This window comes from Entelurus aequoreus, linkage group LG13 (assembly GCF_033978785.1).
Source record: "Entelurus aequoreus isolate RoL-2023_Sb linkage group LG13, RoL_Eaeq_v1.1, whole genome shotgun sequence".
Classification (NCBI taxonomy): Eukaryota; Metazoa; Chordata; class Actinopteri; order Syngnathiformes; family Syngnathidae; genus Entelurus; species Entelurus aequoreus.
In genome coordinates this window covers 23338411-23365910 of record NC_084743.1, presented here as the reverse complement: position 1 = coordinate 23365910, position 27500 = coordinate 23338411, and the positions used below count along the sequence as shown (strand labels likewise).

At 39.3% G+C, this 27500-nt stretch overlaps 1 protein-coding gene across 1 annotated transcript in view; it reads left to right on the top strand.

The window, feature by feature from the left end:
* Positions 1–11325: 11325 nt before the first annotated feature.
* Positions 11326–27500, top strand: part of LOC133663255 (tomoregulin-2-like) — a 430554-nt gene continuing 414379 nt past the window's right edge. Inside the window, exon 1 of the mRNA XM_062067604.1 lies at positions 11326–12000. Coding sequence (XP_061923588.1) covers positions 11817–12000 — 184 coding nt within the window. The 5' untranslated portion in view covers positions 11326–11816. The remainder of the gene's footprint in view (positions 12001–27500) is intronic.

Here is a 27500-nt window from a genome sequence, read left to right as displayed (position 1 = left end):
AGCAACCGCAGCACATACATATATATACAACACATCTCCCTTTTTAAACTTTTGTTTTTCACACTGTATATGTGTTGTCTGTCTAATTATAAATAATGCAGACGAGGCGTGTTGGCTGAGTTCTTGACGTTTACTTTCACGGGTGACGACATGCAACAACACTTTTCGGGGCTACCGCGCATGCTCGTCACTCCCGTTGCATGATGGGTAGTGTAGTTGTTACATTCCCTAGCTCATAACATCTTTCCCCCTATAAAGCAATAATGTTAACTCAATAAAGTGTATTTCTTTTTTTAGCTTTAACTTTTCATTTTTTAGCATTGTAACCACATTTGCAAACAACTTTTCTCTTCATAGAATTTTCTTTCTTTCTTTAAAGTGCAAAAATGTCAAAGCATCAGAAACAGTTATGTCAAATAGCAGCAGATTTGCACTTTTTGGAGAGCTGTATTATTTCCAGTTTTGTGCCCAAGGGACTATATTATTATTTATACACCTATAGTGATCACAGAGACAGGTTGTTTTTGTGTTACTGTATATATTTGTTTTTCTGAAAAATCCCACTTAATATACTTTGGGTAACAACAGTCAATGTTTATTTATTCATTAGATTAAATTGTTTTCTTATATAATAAAAGTGAGCTTTTGTTAAACCAAATATTGTGTTTTTTTCCATATACAACAACCTATCTGGACTCGATATAAGAATCGATAAGGAATCGGTTCGATAAGAGGATTCGATAATAGACTCGAACTCGATCATTTCTTATGAAACATCATCCCTACCAGACGCTAATTCAGATTTTTTTTATCTGTCTAATGACATAGAGAGGCTATTTTTTTTTAGCCAGTCCAAACGCTCCAAAGTGCTTCAAATCTAATATTTTCACATCAGATTTGGGCCACATCATTAGGTAATCCGAATCTGTTTGGAATCTGGGGCCGTACTTATCAAGCTTCTTAGAGTGCCATTTTACACTTAAGTCCTGAGAATTTGCGAAATTTAGTCCTACTCTCAAACTTAAGAATAAAAGCTATTTATCAACTTTCTTAAGTCTAAGAATCACTCCTACTCTCCACGATATTTAAGAGACCTTCAGAGGTGTCTTAAGTGGTTAGGAGTTGCCAGCAGGGGATGGCACTGAGGCGAGAGAGACGTGCGCGAACGTTCAGGGAACGGAACAATGTTTTTTGTTTTTTTTGATGACGAGCAGCTGATCAAACGGTATCGTTTAGACAGAGCGGATATTATTTTTGTCACAGATTTAATACTTTTCGATTCCTTGTTGATTTCTGCATGTGTCTGCAGTGGGCTAGTATATATAGAGCCACCCACACCAGTTTCAAATTAGTTGCCTAATTAATGAATTGGAAAGAAAATGTTATGACAGTAGCGTATGTGTGTGGCCGTGAGGTGAGTGACGTCAGTGGGCGATAGAAGAGAGGGAGCGGTAGCGTGAGTGCCGGCGGGGACTAGTTTGTTTTGTATTATTTTGTAGTTTATTGTCAAAATATACACTCACATTGTCCACTTAAATATTTCCAAGATATTTCTTTATTCCTAGACAATGGATTCCCTTCCGTGATTGGTCATTTCTATGGACACAGAAATGACGTCACCTAAAATTCTGTTTACGGCACATAGTAATGTCGTAATTCAGCTCTGAGTGTGACACTTAAGATTCAGTCCTACACTTCGCTGAAAGTGTGAGTAAGACGCTTGATAACTAACTTTTAAGTGCAGCTTTCAGCGAATAATTTATTTACTCTTAAGTCAACTCTTAGCAGACTTCTTAGGAGTAATTCTAAGAAGCTTGATAAGTACGGCCCCTGATCTTTTTCAAATGTGACTGCAGTCTAAAAAGATGCGGAAAAAGATCTGGGAAAAGATGCGGTCCGCCAGACATGAATGTCAATAGAAACATGTTACCAAACAAACTAACCAGATATTAACAGTAAATTAGAAAGCACATTAAAAATAGTTTTGACAAAATGTTACCACATACATCAGCAGCTAAATTAGAAACATTCACAACACATTTTGAAATGTTTATTTTATTATTTACATACCAAATAATATATCATGATATATATCGTTATCGCGATATAGATTTTTATCATATCAAACTTTATTTTATAGCACTTTTCATACACATGCAAGTGTCAAAAATAAGAGTAAACACACACACACGTATGAGGGGCCGTTAGCTCTCACATACACTACTGAAATGCTTATCTCTCACACACACTATTGAAACACTCTCTTACACACTACTGAAACACTCCCAATAACACTACTGAAACACTCTTACACAAACTACTGATTTTTTTTCTCTCACACACACTACTGAAACACTCCCAATAACACTACTGAAACACTCTTACACAAACTACTGATTTTTTTCTCTCATACACACTACTGAAATACTCTCACACACACTACTGAAACATTCTCATGCACACTACTGAAAAGTTTTTTCTCTCACACACACTACTGAAACATTCTCATGTTGAGTTAAAAACTCAGAAGTGTCAGTAATCATGGTCAACATCAGTGCAAACTACAATTCCCAGAATGCCAAGGTAAAATGGCCGCCAAATTACTAATTGAAGGCACCTGAAAATGAAGGAGGTTCAGTCACTCATGCACCAAACAACCTCCATGGAAAGAACAGCAGCAAGCAGCCACAACCGCAAGATCCACTCAACAAGTCTCCAAACACACCAATGGTCGGTGAATATGCTTTTTCATTTAATGATGATCGAAATGCTTTGTTTGTTAAGCTTAACTTATACCTGCAAGCTTGTTAATTAGCTTACTGAACTCTCTTCATTTGTTTGTTTGAACTGCTGGCTTCAAGTTGTACCACTGCATTACTGCATTTACATTTTCAGCTTTGATTTCATACTGTTTGACCAGTTAAAAGCAAATTGTTTAAAGCACATGTACAAGTTTAAAGCTTAAGCTAAAATGGCAAATGTTTAAAGTTAAAAGTACAAACTGTTAAGGCAAAGTTTAAAGGATAAAGTCATGTTTTGCTAAAAGTTAAAACATTATATAGAAAGTTTAAAACATTATTCAGAAGTTTAAAAGCATTTGTAAAAAGTTGTTTGAAAATACCTGTGTAATCACATTAACATCTTTGTTTATGTGGTTTAAAGGTTTACAACCTACTGATGATTTTGAAGATCAACTGAAAAGAAACCAACAATTCTTCAAGTTGGAAAAAATAAAAGTTGATCAATTGGAAATCGTGAGTTGCCCGTGGGTCCTTTTTGGAGTAGTGTGAGATAATTGTAGTAGTGTGAGATAAAAAAAGAAAGATTTAAAGTTGTCCAACACTTTCAATCACTGTCCCTGAAAACCTCAAATAAAGCCAGAAATCTTGGGGTTATTTTAGATTCTGATTTACATTTCGACAGTCACATCAAATCAGTAACAAAATCGGCCTACTATCACCTCAAAAATGTAAAAAGACTTAGAGGGCTCATGTCAGCTCAAGACTTTGAAAAACTTGTACATGCCTTTATTACCAGTAGGCTAGACTATTGTAAAAATCTCCTTGCAGGTCTTCCCCAAAAAACTGTCAGGCAGCTACAGCTTGTTCAGAATGCTGCTGCTAGAGTTCTAACAAAGATCAAAAATTGTGAGCACATTACACCATTTCTTAAATCCTTACATTGGCTCCCTGTACATCAGAGAATTGATTTCAAAATCCTCCTGCTCACATATAAATCACTACATGGTCTAGGGCCCAAGTATATTACTGATATGCTCCCACTATATAAGCCCTCTAGATCACTAAGATCTTCTGAGACCAATCTGTTAGCGGTTCCAAGAGTAAACTCAAATCAAGGGAGATCATCATTCAGTCACTATGCAACAAACAGCTGGAATAAACTTCCTGAAGATGTCAGACTTTCCCCAACTCTGACTACTTTTAAAACTAGACTGAAGACTTTTATGTTCACCTTAGCTTTCAGCTAAATATTTTAACTTTTAACGTCTGCACTGTTTTTATTTTTATTGTCTGCATTTTAATTTTGCTTTTATTTTCTTCCATTTCACTTTGTTGTCTGTGAAGCACTTTGAGTCTGCCTTGTGTATGAAAAGCGCTATGCAAATAAAGTTGCCTTGCCTAGAAGAGTGGAACTTAACACACACTACTGAAATGTTTTTCTCTCACACACACTACTGAAACACTCTCATACACACTATTGATTTTTTTTTCTCTCTCACACACACACACCACTGAAAACCTCTCACACACACAACTGAAATGTTTTTCTCTCACATGCACAACTGAAAAACAATTTCAGTTGTGTGTGTGAGGTTTTCAGTAGTGTGTATGAGAGAGAAAAAATCAGTTGTATTGGTGAAAGGATTTCAGTAATGTAGAATAAGAGTGTTTCAGTAGTGTGTGTGAGAGAGAAAAAATCAGTAGTGTGTATGACGGGGAGCCATTGCAGCGACTTTAAAACTGGTGTAATATGCTCCCTCCCTCTGGTCTTTGTTTTAGGGCCATCCCTTATAATATGTGCATATTAGGGTTGTACATTAAGATACAGGTGGAGCTATAAACACTTTAAATATGGCTCACTCGCAGCTAATGTCCGCCCACAGTGGTTTAGCTACTTTTAAATCCCTAATCCTTGCCGACATGGCAACAAATAAACTACGTTGCTTACAAATATCCTCCCTGCATGACGAGGAATAGTTAGACATGCTTCACTACACAACGTAGGAGGATACGATAGCTAACTGCTAACAGCAAGCTAGCGCTCCTGAATGTAAAATAACAACTTTTACGATACCAAGTACAATAGTGGTATATAGTCGATGCTACAATGATTACATAATTTTATCGCCACAAAATCTTTAGACCTTTTTCTATTGTTTATTAACTCATGAAATACGTCCCTGGACACAAGAGAACTTTAAATATGACCAATGTATGACCCTTTAACATAGATACGAAATTTGTAGAACAACCCAAAACTGATGTAAAGTATCCAAACAACAAAATAATTTATGTTTATTACATTTTAACAGAAATGTAGATAGAACAAGTTAAGTACCATATTTTCCCTACTATAGACTAAGCTGCACCTATCATATAATATATTTTCCATGTATTAGCTGCACCGGTCTATTAGCCGCAGATATATACGTTGGGAAATCAGTCATTTACACAGAAATGTTGTGTGACTGTTTATTTACCTACCTTAATTGTTTCCAAACGATGTCTGTAACACGGCAGTAAAACGGCTGATCAAACAAATTACAAGTCATCGTCATGGACACAATAGCTGTGGAAGCTAGCTCTCCAATCAGTTCAACAGACTCAATAACGCCACTATGACGTTTTGGTGAATTTACGAAACTGAAACAATACAAAAATAATGCCATTGTAAGTTAATAATACTGACACTGACACGTGTTAGCATTAGCTTACAAACGTTGCTTGGAGTGATGAATGACTAATTCATACGAGTAGAAACGCTATGGTTGGCTAAAAGACGTAACGGCACTTTTACTTCCGTTCTAAAGCGCGGCCTAAACAAAAGGACAACGCAGCAATGCAATGCACACAATAATACACCTATTCAGTGTCTTTGCTGGTTTTTGTTTTTTTTTCAAACTTTTTGCATTATGGCCATTATCAAAGAAAAATCTGTGAATTAGCCGTGTAGGAAAAAAGTAGTAATTTATAGTCTGTGATTTACGGGAACCATATTTTAACAGTACATACACATGTAGATTAATAACCCATCCATCTATTTTCTACTGTTTGTCCGTCATAATTTTAACAATATAATTCAATATGTCAATGCATATGTCAGCAGCCAAATTAGGAGCCTTTGTAAACCGCTGTCTATTATCTTCACTCTGTTATTTAACGGAAACATTGTTCTTCGATGGCAATAAGAAAAATATGTTTTATGTAACGTAAGATTTTCTGTTAAAATAAAGCCATTAATGAACATTTTTTTGTGATCCCTTTTATTTTGAAAAGTATGTCAAATACATTGTTTTGGTACTGGTGCCAGTTGCAAAGAGCAAAGTTATGAAAAAGAACAAAGAAAAAATCAAATTGTTTTTAATTTTACCCACTTTAGCGAAGATTATTACCAACCACACACACACACACACACACACATATTATTGTATTTGTTACCTTCTTGAGACCTCTTAAAAATGCCTACCTCTTTAGGACCACCCTTTCTAGATATATAAAGATTTGTATTTATAACATTAATAATATATAAAAAAGATAAGCCTTTAATTTATTTAAAATTTTTGGTTAGTAATTGGTTTTTAATCTTCATTATTTACTTCAAGTTATTACAGTATGTCTCTATATACATATTTATTTTATTTTGTAATTAATTTTGGCCAAAGGGGGCGCATTTCAATTTCTTACACACATTTGTTATTTCATATGTTGACCAGAGGGGGAGCATTTAAAATTTTTACACACACTTGTTATTTCATATGGGGGTGATCAAGGGTGATGGGTCCATTGCAGATAATAATTTTGCCACACTTCGAGTGTGTGTGTGACAATCATTGGTACTTTAACTTAACATTGAATCAACACAAAATCCCGACTTTGGAGCAATGTTCACGGACTCTGGTATTTGGCTCTCTAATTATATGCAATGTTTTTTTTTCCCAGTATTGGGACCATGATTTCAGTCCTAACTTGTTCACCGGTCCTCATATGGACGGAACTTTTTTCCTTGTTGATGTCTCAAGAAGGGCAGACATACAAGAACACACACACACACATTCTTGTATTTGTTACCTTCTTGGGAAGAATGCCTATGTTGACCAGAGGGGGAGCAGTTTTTTTTTTTTACACACAGGGCGTGATCAAGGGTGATGGGTCAAATGCAGAGAATAAATTCGCCACACCTCGCGTGTGTGTGTGTGTGACAATCATGGGTACTTTAACTTAACATTGAATCAACACAAAATCCAGACTTTGGAGCAATGTTCATGGACTCTGGTATTTGACTCTGTAATTATATGCAATGTTTTTTTTTTCCCGTATTGGGACCATGATTTCGGTCCTAACTTGTTCACCGGCCCTCATATGGACGGTACTTTTTTCCTTGTTGATGTCTCAAGAAGGGCAGACATACAAGAACACACACACACACACACACATTTTTGTATTTGTTACCTTCTTGAGAAGAATGCCTATGTTGACCAGAGGGGGAGCAATTCACATTTTTACACACAGGGCGTGATCAAAGGTGATGGGTCAAATGCAGAGAATAATTTCGCCACACCTCGCGTGTGTGTGTGTGACAATCATGGGTACTTTAACTTAACATGGAATCAACACGAAATCCCAACTTTGGAGCAATGTTCACGGACTCTGGTATTTGGCTCTGTAATTATATGCAATGTTTTTTTTTTCCCGTATTGGGACCATGATTTCGGTCCTAACTTGTTCACTGGTCCTCATGTGGACGGTACTTTTTTCCTTGTTGATGTCTCAAGAAGGGCAGACATACAAGAACACGCACACACACATTCTTGTATTTGTTACCTTCTTGGGAAGAATGCCTATGTTGACCAGAGGGGGAGCAATTAATTTTTTTTACACACAGGGTGTGATCAAAGGTGATGGGTCAAATGCAGAGAATAATTTCGCCACACCTCGCGCGTGTGTGTGTGACAATCATGGGTACTTTAACTTAACATTGAATCAACACAACATCCCGACTTTGGAGCAATGTTCACGGACTCTGGTATTTGGCTCTGTAACTATATGCAATGTTTTGTTTTTTTCCCGTGATTGGACCATGATTTCGGTCCTAACTTGTTCACCGGTCCTCATATGGACGGTACTTTTTTCCTTGTTGATGTCTCAAGAAGGGCACACACACACACACAATGGGGACCAAGTTTTTGATCATCACTTGTGGGGACCACCCTTTCTACAGGTTGTGGAGGCATAAAAAACATGAGGTAAAATTGCCACTGCCCAGTTAGCTCATACACGTCTTTAAATCTCTGGATTGATGAAGTAATGTGCTGATCCTTCTTACTGGGGACCCTGGGGAAAAAGAGTTAATATGGTTCATGGGCACCAAATTTAAATACTTTTGCATAATTCACACACATTTTAACGTGACTACTGAGGACCATTTAAAAAATAAAAGTTCAAATTAAATATGACATGATCCTCAAAATACAGCACTACAGCTGTCCTCTTATAGGACGTTTCACCACTTAAATGTTAAAGCAACTCCTGCATCTTCTGTGACATTACTGAAAACAGCTATTTAGCAGTAATGAAGTTGTCTGCAACTCCAACTACCATATATAGAAGGATATATAATGTATCTGACTATCATTTAAAAAGGTTTCCCTTTAGGGGACCTGTTTTTTTGTCCCCACACTGTCAGAGGTCCCCTAGAGGTGACTGTTTAAACCAGTGGTGTCAAACTCAAATACAGAGTGCGCCGAAATTTTAAACTGAACAAAGCCGCGGGCCAAAGTTGAACAAATTAACCTTTTAATAGGGACCCAAAGAAGTTTTACATTGAATATTGAACAAGCAAGGCTTATATAACGTTATAGTGACATGCAAAATCGAGTTTCAAATAATAACAATAATTAAAAAATATCAATGGCATATCAAATACAATTTAAATACAAATTGAATGCCTCTTTTCTATTTGCAGCCTTCTGAGGTAAATATCAACATTAACTTTTTCCACAGGCTAATCCATTTGAAAATAAAATAACAATGAATAAAACAACCATTCAGGACTTTAAACTGCTCAGTTTGCAACACACTGATCTAATCTGATGTGCCCAAGCCAGATACCTGCCATCTTTTCTTGGATGCTAGTTCATTAATGTCGGGGCTCAGGCTTTGAGCTGAGGCAACCTTAATTATCGAACGAATGTGTTCATCAGTCATTATATCTCGTAGTCCACCCGGACCACAGTCTTGGGGGCGTGCCTTAAAGGCACTGCCTTTAACGTCCTCTACGAGCTGTCGTCACGTCCGCTTTTCATCCATTCTAACAACGTGCCGTGTCTAACTCTTCCGGGACGCTACAAAATACACCCCCCGCTACCACCAAACCCCCATCCCCACACCTTGTAGCTGGGTATTTGTTCTGTTGTGTTTATGTTGTGTTACGGTGCGGATGTTCTCCTGAAATGTGTTTGTCATTCTTGTTTGGTGTGGGTTCACAGTGTGGCGTATATATTTCTAACAGTGATAAAGTTGTTTATACGGCTACCCTCAGTGTAACCTGTATCGCTGTTGATAAAGTATGCGTTGCATTCACTTGCAGCACATATTATGTGACTGGGGCCAGCACTCGTTAGACTGGATGAAAAGCGGACGTGACGAGTTTCGGGAGGGGCACTGAAATTTGGGAGTCTCCCGGGAGGGTTGGCAAGTATGAGAAGTAGCGGTGAATGCGGTGTTACCGCAACACCGCCGCTGTATATAATCGGCGGGCCAGCTCTAGTGTTAATTTGATATCGCCTCAAGGGCCAAGTTTGACACCCATGGTTTAAACAGAGCGATGTCCCCATTAAAGGCCTACTGAAATGAAATGTTCTTATTTAAACGGGGATAACAGATCCATTCTATGTGTCATACTTGATCATTTCGCGATATTGCCATATTTTTGCTGAAAGGATTTAGAACATCGACGATAAATTTCGCAACTTTTGGTCGCTGATAAAAAAAAGCCTTGCCTGCGTGACGTCGCAGGTTGAAGGGCTCCTCACATGTCCCCATTGTTTACACCAGCAGCGAGAGCGATTCGAACCGAGAAAGCGACGATTACCCTATTAATTTGAGCGAGGATGAAAGATTCGTGGATGAGGAACGTGAGAGTGAAGGACTAGAGTGCAGTGCAGGACGTATCTTTTTTCGCTCTGACCGTAACTTAGGTACAAGGGCTCATTGAAATCCACACTTTCTCCTTTTTCTATTGTGGATCACAGATTTGTATTTTAAACCACCTCGGATACTATATCCTCTTGAAAATGAGAGTCGAGAACGCGAAATGGACATTCACAGTGACTTTTATCTCCACGACAATACATCGGGGAAGCACTTTAGCTATGGAGCTAACGTGATAGAATCGTGCTTAAATGCAGATAGAAACAAAATAAATACGCCCCTGACTGGAAGGATAGACAGAAGATCAACAATACTACCAAACTCTAGACCTGTAACCACACGGTTAATGCTGTACCTCCTGGCGAAGCCTAGCAATGCTGTTGCTAACGACGCCATTGAAGCTAACTTAGCTACGGGACCTCGACAGAGCTATGCTAAAAACATTAGCTATCCACCTACGCCAGCTCTCATCTGCTCATCAACACCCGTGCTCACCTGCGTTCCAGCGATCGACGGCGCGACAAAGGACTTCACCCGATCATCGATGCGGTCGGCGGCTAGCGTCGGATAGCGCGTCTGCTATCCAACTCAAAGTCCTCCTGGTTGTGTTGCTGCAGCCAGCCGCTAATACACCGATCCCACCTACAACTTTCTTCTTTGCAGTCTTCATTGTTCATTAAACAAATTGCAAAAGATTCACCAACACAGATGTCCAGAATACTTTGGAATTTTGCGATGAAAACAGAGCTTTTTGTATTGGGATACAATGTGTCCGAATACTTCCGTTTCAATGATTGACGTCACGGGCATACGTCATCATACATAGGCGTTTTCAACCGGAAGTTTCCCGGGAAATTTAAAATTGCGCCTTATAAGTTAACCCGGCCGTATTGGCATGTGTTGCAATGTTAAGATTTCATCAGGGACGGCGTGGCGAAGTTGGTAGAGTGGCTGTGAGGGGCAATCGGAGTGTTGCTGGTTACTGGGGTTCAATTCCCACCTTCTACCTTCCTAGTCACGTCCGTTGTGTCCTTGGGCAAGACACTTCACCCTTTGCCTCTGATGGCTGCTGGTTAGCGCCTTGCATGGCAGCTCCCGCCATCAGTGTGTGAATGTGTGTGTGGATGGGTAAATGTGGAAATAGTGTCAAAGCGCTTTGAGTACCTCGAAGGTAGAAAAGCGCGATACAAGTATAACCCATTTATTATCATTTATATAAACTATCAGACTGCGTGGTCGGTAGTACTGGGTTTCAGTAGGCCTTTAAGTAACAGAACACACACACACTCAAGCACGCACGCGCGCGCACACACACACACACACACACAATCCACGTGATCATAACCCAGCGAGAAAAAGCAAGAGAAAGGGGAAGAGAGAGAGAGAGAGAGAGAGAAAGAGGCAGAGAACGGTCGCGCCTCCAAACTCGGCACTCCGGCAGGAGCTTCCTCCACCCGTGGATATTATTATTATCATTGTTATAGTTCCATGACATTACCAAACCTGGGAATTCACGCAACATCTACATCACTTCCACAGTCTTGCCGCCTCTTTTTTTTTTTTTTTTTTTCCCCGTATCGCCCCATCGCGCCCTCCTCCTCCTCCCCCTCCTTGTGCGCTTTTGGCCATCGAGCGGCATCACCCTTCCACGCAATTATCGGGCTAACTTTTCCACGCCGACGAGACGCGCGTTCATCGCCCGGCTGCAGAGCTTGATTGCTGCACCCACACTCACACGCACACACACACGCACACACACACACACACACACACACACACACAGACGCGCGCAAAACAAGGGAGCGCTTCCATGGGGCGCGCGGTGTCGTTTGGAAAATGCTCTGCAGTCGGCGTGTGAGCCAGACGGGATTGGAGTTGTTATTGTCCCTGCGCGTCTCTCGCCGGAGCCAGTGAAGTGTGGCGGCGATGGGTCTCCCAGTGGCGGCTCCACGCACCGAGCACGGGCGCCTAGACCGGTGGAGCGGGACGACGGGAGGATGGCTCCGGATCACGCTGCTCTCTTTTTTCGCTTCTTTACCTGTGGAACAATTGCGCGCCTTCCCTTCTTCCCTCAGCGACTGTCAGACGCCCACCGGCTGGAACTGCTCCGGTGAGGAGTTTGCACTGCATATTTGTTTCTTTTTTTTCCCCAAAGCTGCATATATTTAGAAGTTAGGAATAAGCACAGTTGTTGTCATATTATGTGTGTGCATGCGTGTTTTGGGTGTGTTGGTGCACACCAATGCGCATGGTTCCGTTAGGGCAGTGTTTTTCAACCACTGTGCCTATGTGTGCCGTGGGAAATTATGGCATTTCACCGAATTGGGTTAAAAACATTTTTTTTGCAAAGCAGTAATTATAATTGTTGTTGAGTGTCGGCAGAGTAACCGTGTAATACTCTTCCATATCAGTAGGTGGCAGCCGGTAGCTAATTGATTTGTAGATGTCAAAATAAACAGCGGGAGGCAGGGTGCAGGTAAAAATGGTGTCTAATGCTTAAAGCAAAAATAAACAAAAGGTGAGTGCCCCTAAGGAAAGGCATTGAAGCTTAGGGAAGGTTATGCGGAATGAAACTAACACCGAACTGGCTACAAAGTGGACAAAAACAGAATGCTGGACGACAGCAAAGACTTACTGAAATAGTCTTGATTGCTAAAACAAAGTAGATGCGGTTGAAATATCGCTCAAAGGAAGACATGAAACTGCTACAGGAAAATACCAACAAAAGAGAAAAAAAGCCAACAAAATAGGAGCACAAGACAAAAACTGAAACAGTACACACAGGAAAACAGCAAAAAACTCAAATTTAGTCACGGCGTGATGTGCCAGGTCGTGACAGTACACCTACTTTGAGACAAGACCTATATTGATGGTTATGGTTTAAAGTCATATCCAACAATTGCGACGACGACTTTTTACTGTCAACTAGGTTTTGTTTTGTTTTTTAATGATTTCTGCTGGTGGTGTGCCTCCGGATTTTTTCAACGCAAAAATTGTGCCTTGGCTCAAAAAAGGTTGAAAAACACTGCCCTAACGCTAGTGTGCCGTGAAATACAGACTGGTGTGCCGTGGGAGATTATGTCATTTCACCTAATTGGGTTAAAAATATTTTTTGCAAAGCAGTAATTATAATTGTTGTTGAGTGTCGGCAGAGTAACCATGTAATACTCTTCCATATCAGTAGGTGGCAGCCGGTAGCTAATTGATTTGTAGATGTCAAAATAAACAGCGGGAGGCAGTGTGCAGGTAAAAAAGGTGTCTAATGCTTAAAGCAAAAATAAACAAAAGGTGAGTGCCCCTAAGGAAAGGCATTGATGCTCAGGGAAGGTTATGTGGAATGAAACTAACACCGAACTGGCTACAAAGTGAACAAAAACAGAATGCTGGACGACAGCAAAGACTTACAGAAATAGTCTTGATTGCTAAAACAAAGTAGATGCGGTTGAAATATCGCTCAAAGGAAGACATGAAACTGCTACAGGAAAGTACCAACAAAAGAGAAAAAAAGCCAACAAAATAGGAGCACAAGACAAGAACTGAAACACTACACACAGGAAAACAGCAAAAAACTCAAAATGAGTCATGGCGTGATGTGACAGGTCGTGACAGTACACCTACTTTGAGACAAGACCTATATTGATGGTTATGGTTTAAAGTCATATCCAACAATTGCGACGACGACTTTTTACTGTCAACTGAGTTTAGTTTTTTAATGATTTCTGCTGGTGGTGTGCCTCCGGATTTTTTCAACGCAAAAAATGTGCTTTGGCTCAAAAAAGGTTGAAAAACACTGCCCTAACGCTAGTGTGCCGTGAAATACATTCTGGTGTGACGTGGGAGATTGTCATTTCACCTAATTGGGTTAAAAACATTTTTTGCAAAGCAGTAATTATAATTGTTGTTGAGTGTTGGCAGAGTAACCGTGTAATACTCTTCCATATCAGTAGGTGGCAGCCGGTAGCTAATTGATTTGTAGATGTCAAAATAAACAGCGGGAGGCAGTGTGCAGGTAAAAAAGGTGTCTAATGCTTAAAGCAAAAAATAAACAAAAGGTGAGTGCCCCTAAGGAAAGGCATTGAAGCTTAGGGAAGGTTATGTGGAATGAAACTAACACCGAACTGGCTACAAAGTGAACAAAAACAGAATGCTGGACGACAGCAAAGACTTACTGAAATAGTCTTGATTGCTAAAACGAAGTAGATGCGGTTGAAATATCGCTCAAAGGAAGACATGAAACTGCTACTGGAAAATACCAACAAAAGAGAAAAAAAGCCAACAAAATAGGAGCACAGGACAAGAACTGAAACACTACACACAGGAAAACAGCAAAAAACTCAAAATGAGTCACGGCGTGATGTGACAGGTCGTGACAGTACACCTACTTTGAGACAAGAGCTATATTGATGGTTATGGTTTAAAGTCATATCCAACAATTGCGACGACGACTTTTTACTGTCAACTGAGTTTAGTTTTTTAATGATTTCTGCTGGTGGTGTGACTCCGGATTTTTTCAACGCAAAAAATGTGCCTTGGCTCATAAAAGGTTGAAAAACACTGCCCTAACGCTAGTGTGCCGTGAAATACATTCTGGTGTGACGTGGGAGATTGTCATTTCACCTAATTGGGTTAAAAATATTTTTTGCAAAACAGTAATTATAATGGTTGTTGAGTGTCGGCAGAGTAACCGTGTAATACTCTTCCATATCAGTAGGTGGCAGCCGGTAGCTAATTGATTTGTAGATGTCAAAATAAACAGCGGGAGGCAGTGTGCAGGTAAAAAAGGTGTCTAATGCTTAAAGCAAAAATAAACAAAAGGTGAGTGCCCCTAAGGAAAGGCATTGAAGCTTAGGGAAGGTTATGTGGAATGAAACTAACACCGAACTGGCTACAAAGTGAACAAAAACAGAATGCTGGACGACAGCAAAGACTTACAGAAATAGTCTTGATTTCTAAAACAAAGTAGATGCGGTTGAAATATCGCTCAAAGGAAGACATGAAACTGCTACAGGAAAATACCAACAAAGGACAAAAAAAGCCAACAAAATAGGAGCACAAGACAAGAACTGAAACACTACACACAGGAAAACAGCAAAAAACTCAAAATGAGTCATGGCGTGATGTGACAGGTCGTGACAGTACACCTACTTTGAGATAAGAGCTATATTGATGGTTATGGTTTAAAGTCATATCCAACAATTGCGACGACGACTTTTTACTGTCAACTGAGTTTAGTTTTTTAATGATTTCTGCTGGTGGTGTGCCTCCGGATTTTTTCAACGCAAAAAATGTGCCTTGGCTCAAAAAAGGTTGAAAAACACTGCCCTAACGCTAGTGTGCCGTGAAATACAGTCTGGTGTGACGTGGGAGATTATGTCATTTCACCTAATTGGGTTAAAAATATTTTTTGCAAACCAGTCATTATAGTCCGCAAATAATGTGTTGTTGTTGAGTGTCTGTGCTGTCTAGAGCTCGGCAGAGTAACCGTGTAATACTCTTCCATATCAATAGGTGGCAGCCGGTAGCTAATTGCTGTGTAGATGTCGGAAACAGCGGGAGGCAGGGTGCAGGTAAAAAAGGTGTCTAATGCTTAAACCAAAAATAAACAAAAGATGAGTGCCCCTAAGAAAAAGCATTGAAGCTTAGGGAAGGCTATGCAGAACGGAACTAAAACTGACAAAAAAGACTAAACAAAAACAGAATGCTGGACGACAGCAAAGACTTACTTTGGAGCAAAGACGGCGTCCACAATGTACATCCGAACATGACATGACAATCAACAATGTCCCTACAAAGAAGGTTTAAAAACAACTGAAATAGTCTTGATTGCTAAAACAAAGTAGATGCGGTTGAAATATCGCTCAAAGGAAGACATGAAACTGCTACAGGAAAATACCAACAAAAGAGAAAAAAAGCCAACAAAATAGGAGCACAAGACAAGAACTGAAACAGTACACACAGGAAAACAGCAAAAAACTCAAAATGAGTCATGGCGTGATGTGACAGGTCGTGACAGCACACCTACTTTGAGACAAGAGCTATATTGATGGTTATGGTTTAAAGTCATATCCAACAATTGCGACGACGACTTTTTACTGTCAACTAGGTTTTGTTTTGTTTTTTAATGATTTCTGCTGGTGGTGTGCCTCCGGATTTTTTCAACGCAAAAATTGTGCCTTGGCTCAAAAAAGGTTGAAAAACACTGCCCTAACGCTAGTGTGCCGTGAAATACAGTCTGGTGTGTCGTGGGAGATAATGTAATTTCACCGAATTGGGTTAAAAATATGTTTTGCACACCAGTAATTATAATCCGCAAATTATGTGTTGTTGTTAAGTATCGGTGCTGTCTAGAGCTCGGCAGAGTAACCGTGTAATACTCTTCCATATCAGTAGGTGGCAGCCGGTAACTAATTGCTTTGTAGATGTCGGAAACAGCGGGAGGCAGGGTGCAGGTAAAAAAGGTGTCTAATGCTTTAACCAAAAATAAACATACGGTGAGTGCCCCTAAGAAAAGGCATTGAAGCTTAGGGAAGGCTATGCAGACCGGAACTAAAATTGACAAAACAGAGTAAACAAAAACAGAATGCTGGACGACAGCAAAGACTTACTTTGGAGCAAAGACAGCGTCCACAATGTACATCCGAACATGACATGACAATCAACAATGTCCCCACAAAGAAGGTTTAAAAACAACTGAAATAGTCTTGATTGCTAAAACAAAGTAGATGCAGTTGAAATATCGTTCAAAGGAAGACATGAAACTGCTACAGGAAAATAACAAAAAAAGAGAAAAAAGGCACCAAAATAGGAGCGCAAGACAAGGACTAAAACACTACACACAGGAAAACAGAAAAAACCTCACATTTAGTCATGGCGTGATGTGACAGGTCGTGACAGTACACCTACTTTGAGACAAGAGCTATATTGATGGTTATGGTTTAAAGTCATATCCAACGATTGCGACGACGACTTTTTACTGTCAACTGAGTTTTGTTCTTTAATGATTTCTGCTGGTGGTGTGCCTCCGGATTTTTTCCACGCAAAAAAAGTACCTTGGCTCAAAAAAGGTTGAAAAACACTTTATTAGGGCAGTGTTTTTAGCGTGAAATACAGTCTGGTGTGCCGTGGTAGATTATGTCATTTCACCGAATTGGGTTAAAAATATTTTTTGCAAACCAGTAATTAGAATCCGCAAATTATGTGTTGTTGTTGAGTGTCGGTGTTGTCTAGAGCTCGGCAGAGTAACCGTGTAATACTTTTCCATATCAGTAGGTGGCAGCCGGTAGCTAATTGCTTTGTAGATGTCGGAAACAGCGGGAGGCAGTGTGCAGGTATAAAAGGTGCCTAATGCTTAAACCAAAAATAAACATACGGTGAGTGCCCCTAAGAAAAGGCATTGAAGCTTAGGGAAGGCAATGCAGACCGGAACTAAAATTGACAAAACACAGTAAACAAAAACAGAATGCTGGACGACAGCAAAGACTTACTGTGGAGCAAAGACGGCGTCCACAATGTACATCCGATTATGACATGACAATCAACAATGTCCCCGCAAAGAAGGTTTAAAAACAACTGAAATAGTCTTGATTGCTAAAACAAAGTAGATGCGGTTGAAATATCGCTCAAAGGAAGACATGATACTGCTACAGGAAAATACCAAAAAAAGAGAAAAAAGGCACCAAAATAGATACGCAAGACAAGGACTAAAACACTACACACAGGAAAACAGAAAAAAACTCAAATTTAGTCACGGCGTGATGTGACAGGTCGTGACAGCACACCTACTTTGAGACAAGAGCTATATTGATGGTTATGGTTTAAAGTCATATCCAACAATTGCGACAACGACTTTTTACTGTCAACTGAGTTTTGTTCTTTAATGATTTCTGCTGGTGGTGTGTCTCCGGATTTTTTCAACGCAAAAAATGTCCCTTGGCTCAAAAAAGGTTGAAAAACACTGCCCTAACGCTAGTGTGCCGTGAAATACAGTCTGGTGTGCCGTGGGAGATTATGTCATTTCACCTAATTGGGTTACAAATATTTTTTGCAAACCAGTCATTATAGTCCGCAAATAATGTGTTGTTGTTGAGTGTCTGTGCTGTCTAGAGCTCGGCAGAGTAACCGTGTAATACTCTTCCATATCAGTAGGTGGCAGCCGGTAGCTAATTGCTTTGTTAGAGTTTGAGTTTATTTCGAACATGCAAGCATACAACATGATACGTCACAATTTCCAGTTTCTCTTTTCAACATGTTCGAAAAGGAGTAGGAAGAAGCAGAGCTTATTTAATCCTACCCCTTTTCTTTACATAACAGTTGCTGAAACTTTTTTTATTCACTTCCTGTTCTCAATGTATTCACAATAAACTCCATAGGTAATCACAATAAAAATAAATGAATAAATAATAGTAAGAATTTAATAATAATAATTGGTGAAGAAAGTCATATTTCATATGATGAGATAAGTAAGATTACTTTAAGAATGAATGAATGGATGGATGAAATACATTGAAAATGTTTGTCATGGTTCTTCTTCTTTGTACTTTGTAAACACTTTAAGTTTGAAGAGTTTCTTGAAGTGGATCATATTAGTACATTGTTTGATTGCTTTGCTTAATCCATTCCATAATTTAATTCCACATACAGATATACTGAAGGTCTTAAGTGTTGTACGTGCGTACAAATGTTTTAAATTACATTTTTCTCTAAGATTATATTTCTCCTCTTTTGTTGAGAAGAATTGTTGTATATTCTCGGGTAGCAGGTTATAGTTTGCTTTGTGCATAATTTTAGCTGTTTGCAAATTCACTATGTCGAATAATTTCAGTATCTTTGATTCAATAAATAAAGGATTTGTATGTTCTCTATATCCAACATTATGTATTATTCTAACTGATCTTTTTTGTAACACCGTTAATGAATGAAGTGTACTTTTGTAATTATTTCCCCATATTTCTACACAGTAGCTCAGATATGTAACACTAGTGAGCAGTATAGAATATGAAGTGATTTTTTGTCTAGAACATGTTTTGCTTTATTCATTATTGACGTGTTTCTTGCTATTTTATGTTGTATATTTTTTACGTGAGATTTCCAGTTCAATTTATCATCAATCATTATACCTAGAAATTTGGTTTCATTTACTCTTTCAATTTCTATTCCGTCTATTTGTATTTGTGTTTGACTTTCTCTTCTACTGTTACCAAATAGCATTATTTTAGTTTTACTAAGATTCAACGATAGTCTGTTTTTGTCAAACCATCTTTTTAATTTGTTAATTTCTTCTGTTATTGTTTGTATTATCTCCTGTGTGTTCTCTCCTGAACAAAACGCTGTTGTATCATCCGCAATTAATACTAACTTTAAATCTTTTGTAACTTTACAAATGTCATTTATATAGAGATTGAATAATTTAGGTCCTAATATTGATCCCTGAGGTACACCACAGGATATATTTAGCGTTGTAGACGTGTGTTCGCCTAGCTTCACGTATTGTTTCCTGTTCGTTAGATAACTTCTTATCCAGTTTAAGACTAACCCTCTGATGCCATATCGTTCTAGTTTTTTGATTAAAATATTGTGATTAATTGTGTCAAATGCTTTAGTTAGATCCATAAAAACTGCTGCTGCACATTTTTTACTATCTATTGCATTGGTAATTTCTTCTGTAATTTCAATTAAAGCCATTGAAGTTGAGACATTAACTCTGTATCCATATTGGTTCTCTTCGAGTATTCTATTTTTATTTATGAAACTCTCTAATCTGTTATTAAACAGTTTTTCAATGATTTTAGAAAATTGTGGAAGTAAAGACACAGGTCTATAATTTGTAAATTGATGTTTATCTCCAGTCTTATAAATTGGTGCAACTTTAGCTATTTTCATTTTGTTTGGGAATGTACCTGTTTGAAATGATAGGTTACTAATATACATTAATGGTCCTGAGATCTCTTCTATAACCTTTTTTATTGTTTCCATATCAATTCCATTACAATCAGTTGAAGTCTTAGATTTACATTTTTTCACGATTGTAACTATTTCCTCCTGTGTCACATTACTGAGGAACATGGAGTTGGGATTTCGCTCTATGGTATCATTATAGTCCTCAATTGGAACTGGGTCTAGAATCCTTTCTTCCAATTTTGGTCCAATATTTACAAAATAGTTATTGAAGCTTTCAACTACTTCCTTTATGTTGTCATTGTTTTTATTTCCGTCTAAAAAGTATTGAGGGTAGTCCCTCTTTGTGCCATTTTTAATAATGCTATTGAGGATGCCCCATGTTGCTCTCATATTATTATTATTATTTTTCTGTTCCTGTCCAATAATTCACTGTAATATTCTTTTCTACATGATCATAGTATGTCTGTAGATGTCAGAAACAGCGGGAGGCAGCGTACAGGTAAAAAAGGTGTCTAATGCTTAAACCAAAAATAAACAATAGGTGAGTGCCCCTAAGAAAAGACATTGAAGCTTAGGGAAGGCTATGCAGAACGGAACTAAAACTGACAAAACAGACTAAACAAAAACAGAATGCTGGACGACAGCAAAGACTTACTGTGGAGCAAAGACGGCGTCCACAATGTACATCCGAACATGACATGACAATCAACAATGTCCACACAAAGAAGGTTTAAAAACAACTGAAATAGTCTTGATTGCGAAAACAAAGTAGATGCGGTTGAAATATCGCTCAAAGGAAGACATGAAACTGCTACAGGAAAATAGCAACAAAAGAGAAAAAAAGCCAACAAAATAGGAGCACAAGACAAGAACTGAAACAGTACACACAGGAAAACAGCAAAAAAACTCAAAATAAGTCATGGCGTGATGTGACAGGTCGTGACAGCACACCTACTTTGAGACAAGAGCTATATTGATGGTTATGGTTTAAAGTCATATCCAACAATTGCGACAACGACTTTTTACTGTCAACTGAGTTTAGTTTTTTAATGATTTCTGCTGGTGGTGTGCCTCCGGATTTTTTAAACGCAAAAAACGTGCCTTGGCTCAAAAAAGGTTGAAAAACACTGCGTTAGGTTAGAGCATGCATGACCATCATCCTTATTTTTTTTAGTTCCTGCATCTTCTGCAGAGGACAATGGCTTTTGCATAACAGGGCAACATGTCTTAAGTCTGCGTCTTTTTTAAATTATATTTTGATGCCATTGGGCAGTATTATGCAAAGGGAAAATAATAACTTCAACAACTCCAATGGCCAAAGCGATTAACCGTAATGGACCAGAGCTCCCTCCTCTAAATCAGCCGACTGTACCGCCATATATTTCCCCTGTTGCCTGTCTAAGTCCGAACCCTTAAAATAGCTCCGGGCCAATTACGCACACGCTCGTGGCCTTCCACAGTATTGACGTTACAGCTCGTAGGAGACCGAAAACATTGATTGACATTCCCGTAAAAGATATAAGTGGTTGCAAATGAGCATACACCAAAAAAAATAAAAAATAACAATGCAATGATCTAAAACAAAGATGCACAACGTTCGCTTTGGGGAAACTGAGGTGGGTTATAATGAGTTTTTTGTAGATTTGAATCTACATTTAAAACACTGCACAAGCCACAAGCTTGTGCAGCCCTTTGAGACACTGGTGATTAAGGGCTATATAAATAAACTTATATTGATTGATCGATTGACTTCCTTGCGTATTGGATACGTTTTTGCGTAAATTAAACCACACTCCGCCCGGTAACAACATTATCCGATTGATTCAGACTCTGCGTAAAAAAGCTGCGTTTAGGCGGAGTGAACCCAACCCTTGAAAATGTACACTGTTTAAATATGCATCTTGCAGTCGTTGCCTCTATTTTTTGTCCCGACACGGTTGAAAATGAACTTTGTAAATATCATAGAGATTCACCCGGTCACAACATTATCCGATCGCGTCAGACTCTGCGTAAAAAAGCTGCGTTTAGGCGACGTGAACCCCCCCTTGAAAATGTACACCGTTTATATATGCATCTTGCAGTCGTCACCTCTATTATTTGTCCTGACGCGGTTGAAAATGAACTTTGTAAACATTATAGAGATTCACACGGTTACAACATTATCCGATCGATTCAGACTCTGCGTAAAAAAGCTGCGTTTAGGCGGAGTAAAACCCACCGTTGAAAATGTACTCTTTTTAAATATGCATCTTGCAGTCGTCACCTTTATTTTTTTGTCCAGACGCGGTTGAAAGTGAACTTTGTAAACATTATAAAGATTCACCCGGTCACAACATTATCCGATCGCGTCAGACTCTGCGTAAAAAAGCTGCGTTTAAGTGACGTGAACCCCCCCCCCCCCCCCCTTGAAAATGTGCACCATTTAAATATGCATCTTGCAGTCGTCGTTTCTATTTTTTTGTCCTGACGCGGTTGTAAATTAACTTTGTAAACATTATAGAGATTCACCCGGTCACAACATTATCCGATCGATTCAGACTCTGCGTAAAAAAGCTGCGTTTAGGCGGAGTGAACCCTCTCCCTTGAAAATGTACACTTTTTAAATATGCATCATGCAGTCGTCACCTCTTATTTTTTGTCCTGACGCGCTTGAAAATTAACTTTGTAAAAATTATAGAGATTCCCCCTGTCAGAACATTATCCGATCGCGTCAGACTCTGCGTAAAAAAGCTGCGTTTAGGCGGAGTGAAACCCACTGTTGAAAATGTACACGGTTTAAATATGCAACTTGCAGTCGTCGCCTCTATTTTTTTCCCGACGCGGTTATAAATGAACTTTGGAAATATTATAAAGATTCACCCGGTCACAACATTATCTGATCAATTAAGACTCTGCTTAAAAAAGCTGCGTTTAGGCGGAGTGAATCCGCTCTTGAAAATGTACACTGTTTAAATATGCATCTTGCAGTCGTCACCTCTATTTTTTGTCCTGACGCGGTTGAAAATGAACTTTGTAAACATTATAGAGATTCACACGGTTACAACATTATCCGATCGATTCAGACTCTGCGTAAAAAAGCTGCGTTTAGGTGGAGTAAAACCCACCGTTGAAAATGTACTCTTTTTAAATATGCATCTTGCAGTCGTCACCTCTATTTTTTTGTCCTGACGCGGTTGAAAGTGAACTTTGTAAACATTATAAAGATTCACCCGGTCACAACATTATCCGATCGCGTCAGACTCTGCGTAAAAAAGCTGCGTTTAGGCGGAGTGAAACCCCTCTTGAAAAAGTACAATTTTTAAAGATGCATCTTGCAGTCGTCACGTCTATTTTTTTTGTCCCGACGCGGTTGAAAATGATTTTTGTAAACATTATAGAGATTCACCCGTTCACAACATTATCCGATCAATTAAGACTCTGCTTGAAAATTAACTTTGTAAAAATTATAGAGATTCCCCCTGTCAGAACATTATCCGATCGCGTCAGACTCTGCGTAAAAAAGCTGCGTTTAGGCGGAGTGAACCCCCCCTTGAAAATGTACACCGTTTATATATGCATCTTGCAGTTGTCACCTCTATTTTTTGTCCAGACGCGGTTGTAAATAATTTTTGTAAACATTATAGAGATTCACCGGGTCACAACATTATCCGATCGATTCAGACTTTGCGTAAAAAAGCTGCGTAAAAAAGCTGCGTAAAAAAGCTGCGTAAAAAAGCTGCGTTCAGGCGGCGTGAACCCCCCCCCTTGAAAATGTACACTTTTTAAATATGCATCTTGCAGTCGTCACCTCTAATTTTTGTCACGACGCGGTTGTAAATAAACTTTGTAAACATTATAGAGTTTCACCCGTTAACAACATTATCCGATCGAGTCAGACTCTGCGTAAAAAAAGCCGCGTTTAGATAAAGTAAACCCCCCCTTGAAAAAGTACACTTTTTAAATAGGCATCTTGCAGTCGTCACCTCTATTTTTTTGTCCTGACACGGTTGAAAATGAACTTTGTAAACATTATAGAGATTCACCCGTTCACAACATTATCCGATCGATTCAGACTCTGCGTAAAAAAGCTGCGTTTAGGCGGAGTGAAACCCCCCCTTGAAAATGTACACTTTTTAAATATGCATCTTGCAGTCGTCACCTCTATTTTTTTGTCCTGACACGGTTGAAAATGAACTTTGTAAACATTATAGAGATTCACCCGGTCACAACATTATCCGATCGCGTCAGACTCTGCGTAAAAAAAGCTGCGTTTTGGCGGAGTGAACCCCCCCCCCCCCCCCTTGAAAATGTACATTGTTTATATATGCATCTTGCAGTTGTCACCTCTATTTTTTGTCCTGACGCGGTTGAAAATGAACTTTGTAAACATTATAGAGATTCAGCCGGTCACAACATTATCCGATCGATTCAGACTCTGCGTAAAAAAGCTGCGTTTAGGCGGAGTGAACCCCCTCCCTTGAAAATGTACACTTTTTAAATATGCATCTTGCAGTCGTCACCTCTTATTTTTTGTCCCGACGTGGTTGAAAATGAACTTTGTGAATATTATAGAGATTCACCCGGTCACAACATTATCCGATCGATTCAGACTGCGTAAAAAAACTGCGTTTAGGCGACGTGAACCCCCCCCCTTGAAAATGTACATTGTTTAAATATGCATCTTGCAGTCGTCACCTCTATTGTTTGTCCTGACGCGCTTGAAAATTAACTTTGTAAAAATTATAGAGATTCCCCCTGTCACAACATTTTCCGATCGCGTCAGACTCTGCGTAAAAAAAGCTGCGTTTAGGCGGAGTGAAACCCACTGTTGAAAATGTACACTGTTTAAATATGCAACTTGCAGTCGTCGCCTCTATTTTTTTTCCCGACGCGGTTATAAATGAACTTTGGAAATATTATAGAGATTCACCCGGTCACAACATTATCTGATCAATTAAGACTCTGCTTAAAAAAGCTGCGTTTAGGCGGAGTGAATCCGCTCTTGAAAATGTACACTGTTTAAATATGCATCTTGCAGTCGTCACCTCTATTTTTTGTCCTGACGCAGTTGAAAATGAACTTTGTAAACATTATAGAGATTCACCCGGTCACAACATTATCCGATCGATTCAGACTCTGCGTAAAAAAGCTGCGTTTAGGCGGAGTAAAACCCACCGTTGAAAATGTACTCTTTTTAGATATGCATCTTGCAGTCGTCACCTCTATTTTTTTGTCCAGATGCGGTTGAAAGTGAACTTTGTAAACATTATAAAGATTCACCCGGTCACAACATTATCCGATCGCGTCAGACTCTGCGTAAAAAAGCTGCGTTTAGGCCGTGTGAACCCCCTCTTGAAAAAGTACATTTTTTAAAGATGCATCTTGCAGTCGTCACCTCTATTTTTTTGTCCCGACGCGGTTGAAAATGATTTTTGTAAACATTATAGAGATTCACCCGTTCACAACATTATCCGATCGATTGAGACTCTGCGTAAAAAAGCTGCGTTTAGGCGGAGTGAACCCACCGTTGAAAATGTACTCTTTTTAAATATGCATCTTGCAGTCGTCACCTCTATTTTTTTTGTCCCGACGTAATTGTAAATTAACTTTGTAAACATTATAGAGATTCACCCGGTCACAACATTATCCGATCGATTCAGACTGCGTTCAGCAGCATTTATGTCACTGCATGTCAATGTTATCATGCACATGCCCTTGATTATATGAACATAATACTTCATCCCACCTACTTTTGTGTGTTTTCTCATAGAAAGCTCTACTCTATGTCTAAATAAGTACGTCCACCAGACTGCAAACCCCAGTAAACGGAGGCATCCAAAACTGGGTGCTAGCTCACGCTAAAAGGCATGAACTTTATGATTTGACGCGTTTGGCATTGTTTAACGCAAGTATCCAACATTCTAACACTTACAAGTCAGAAAAGACCCCTTAGTCGCTTTTGTTGCAGAAAGTTTAGTCAGTCGTTTCCGTTTTCCCTTTGGACGACGTCACGCTGATGAATTATTTTGTGCTGATTGTAATGTGTGGTAATGCTTTGCCGGTAATGTCTGATAATGGTGCATATCCTGCCCAAATGCACACCCTTCTCACTCTCATTCACACTTGCATGTGCATTTAGACAAAAGCTTTTATCCGACGCTCCTTGCGGAGGCTTAAGTGCACACGCTGGAGGACAACCGCACACACACACACACACACACACACTACGCACCTGCTTCCACTCCTAATGAGACGAATTCAAGAACGAGCAGAAATTGATTGTGCCGCGATGTGAAATGTCATTGGAATTTGAACGATAACAATAATATAATTGCTTACAGTGTAATCAGACTGTGACAACCCGCCATCCTTTTTATTATGCAACACTAACTATGTGGCGGTGTTCAGTATAGTCGGGGGTGGGGGGGGGGGGGGAACTTGCATGGTGCTGACTCCAGCGCCATTTTCCCTCTAAAAGATGGATAATTATGCAAAGTGTCGTGAAAACAGCGCTACTGAAACCCGCTGCCTGTGCTAAATGAGATTTAATTATGTGAAGTTGGCTTCAGTTGCGGACTTTTCTATTTTTGAAACACTTCCTTTTGCTCCACAAAACATGCAATGATGGTTATTTAGTCCAAAATTCGCATACATGCATGTATTTGGCTGCAAATACATGTATTCAAGTCACTTTTTGGGCTGCCTCTGAAAAAAAACAAAAAAAAGTTTTGAGAGGCGGACCGAACCTTCGATCCCTTACTGCATCCCGGACGCCGAGAAGGGTATGGCTGCGGCCGCATAACTACCAGTCTAAGTAGCGCGATATTAGAAATGACAACAGCGGAGGATGCATGTGTTGTTGAGTGTCGGTGCTGTGGAGAGTTCGACAGAGTAACCCTGTAATACTCTTCCATATCAGTTCGTGGCAGCCGATAGCTAATTGCTTTGTAGATGTCGGAAACAGCGGGAGGCAGGGTGCAGGTAAAAAGTTGTCTAATGCTTAAACCAAAAAAAAAACAAAAGGTAAGTGCCCCTAAGAAAAGGCATTGAAGCTTAGGGAACAAAACTAAAACCGAACTGGCTACAAAGTGAACAAAAACAGAATGCTGGACGACAGCAAAGACTTACTGTGGAGCAAAGACGGCGTCCACAATGGACATCCGAAACATGACATGACAATCAACAATGTCCCCGCAAAGAAGGATTAAAAACAACTGAAATAGTCTTGATTGCTAAAACAAAACTAGATGGGGTTGAAATATGGCTCAAAGGAAGACATGAAACTGCTACAGTTAGAAATGACAACAGCGGAGGATGCATGTGCATGCACGAGCCAGTTTGCCCCACGACAAGCGGATAGACAAAAAAAAGGAACTTGCTGGCGACAGCCTCGGACTACACACGCAAAGCAGTTAGGGTAAATGTATATTGTTGTACAAAATTATAAATATAACGTTGGTTTTGCCTAATAGGCCCTATTATACAAAAAACAACTTTTCTTACCTATTGGTACCTGCTCATATGTATTTGGGCTCTGCATAAGTCTCGAAAATTTGAAATCAATGTTGGTTTTTGGCCTTGCAGTGATTTCTCCAGATTCTCTGAACCTTTTGATGTTATTACGGACCGTAGATGATGAAATCCCTAATTTCCTTGCCATAGCTGGTTGAGAAATGTTTTTCTTAAACTGTTGGACAATTCGCTCAGGCATTTGTTCACAAAGTGGTGACCCTC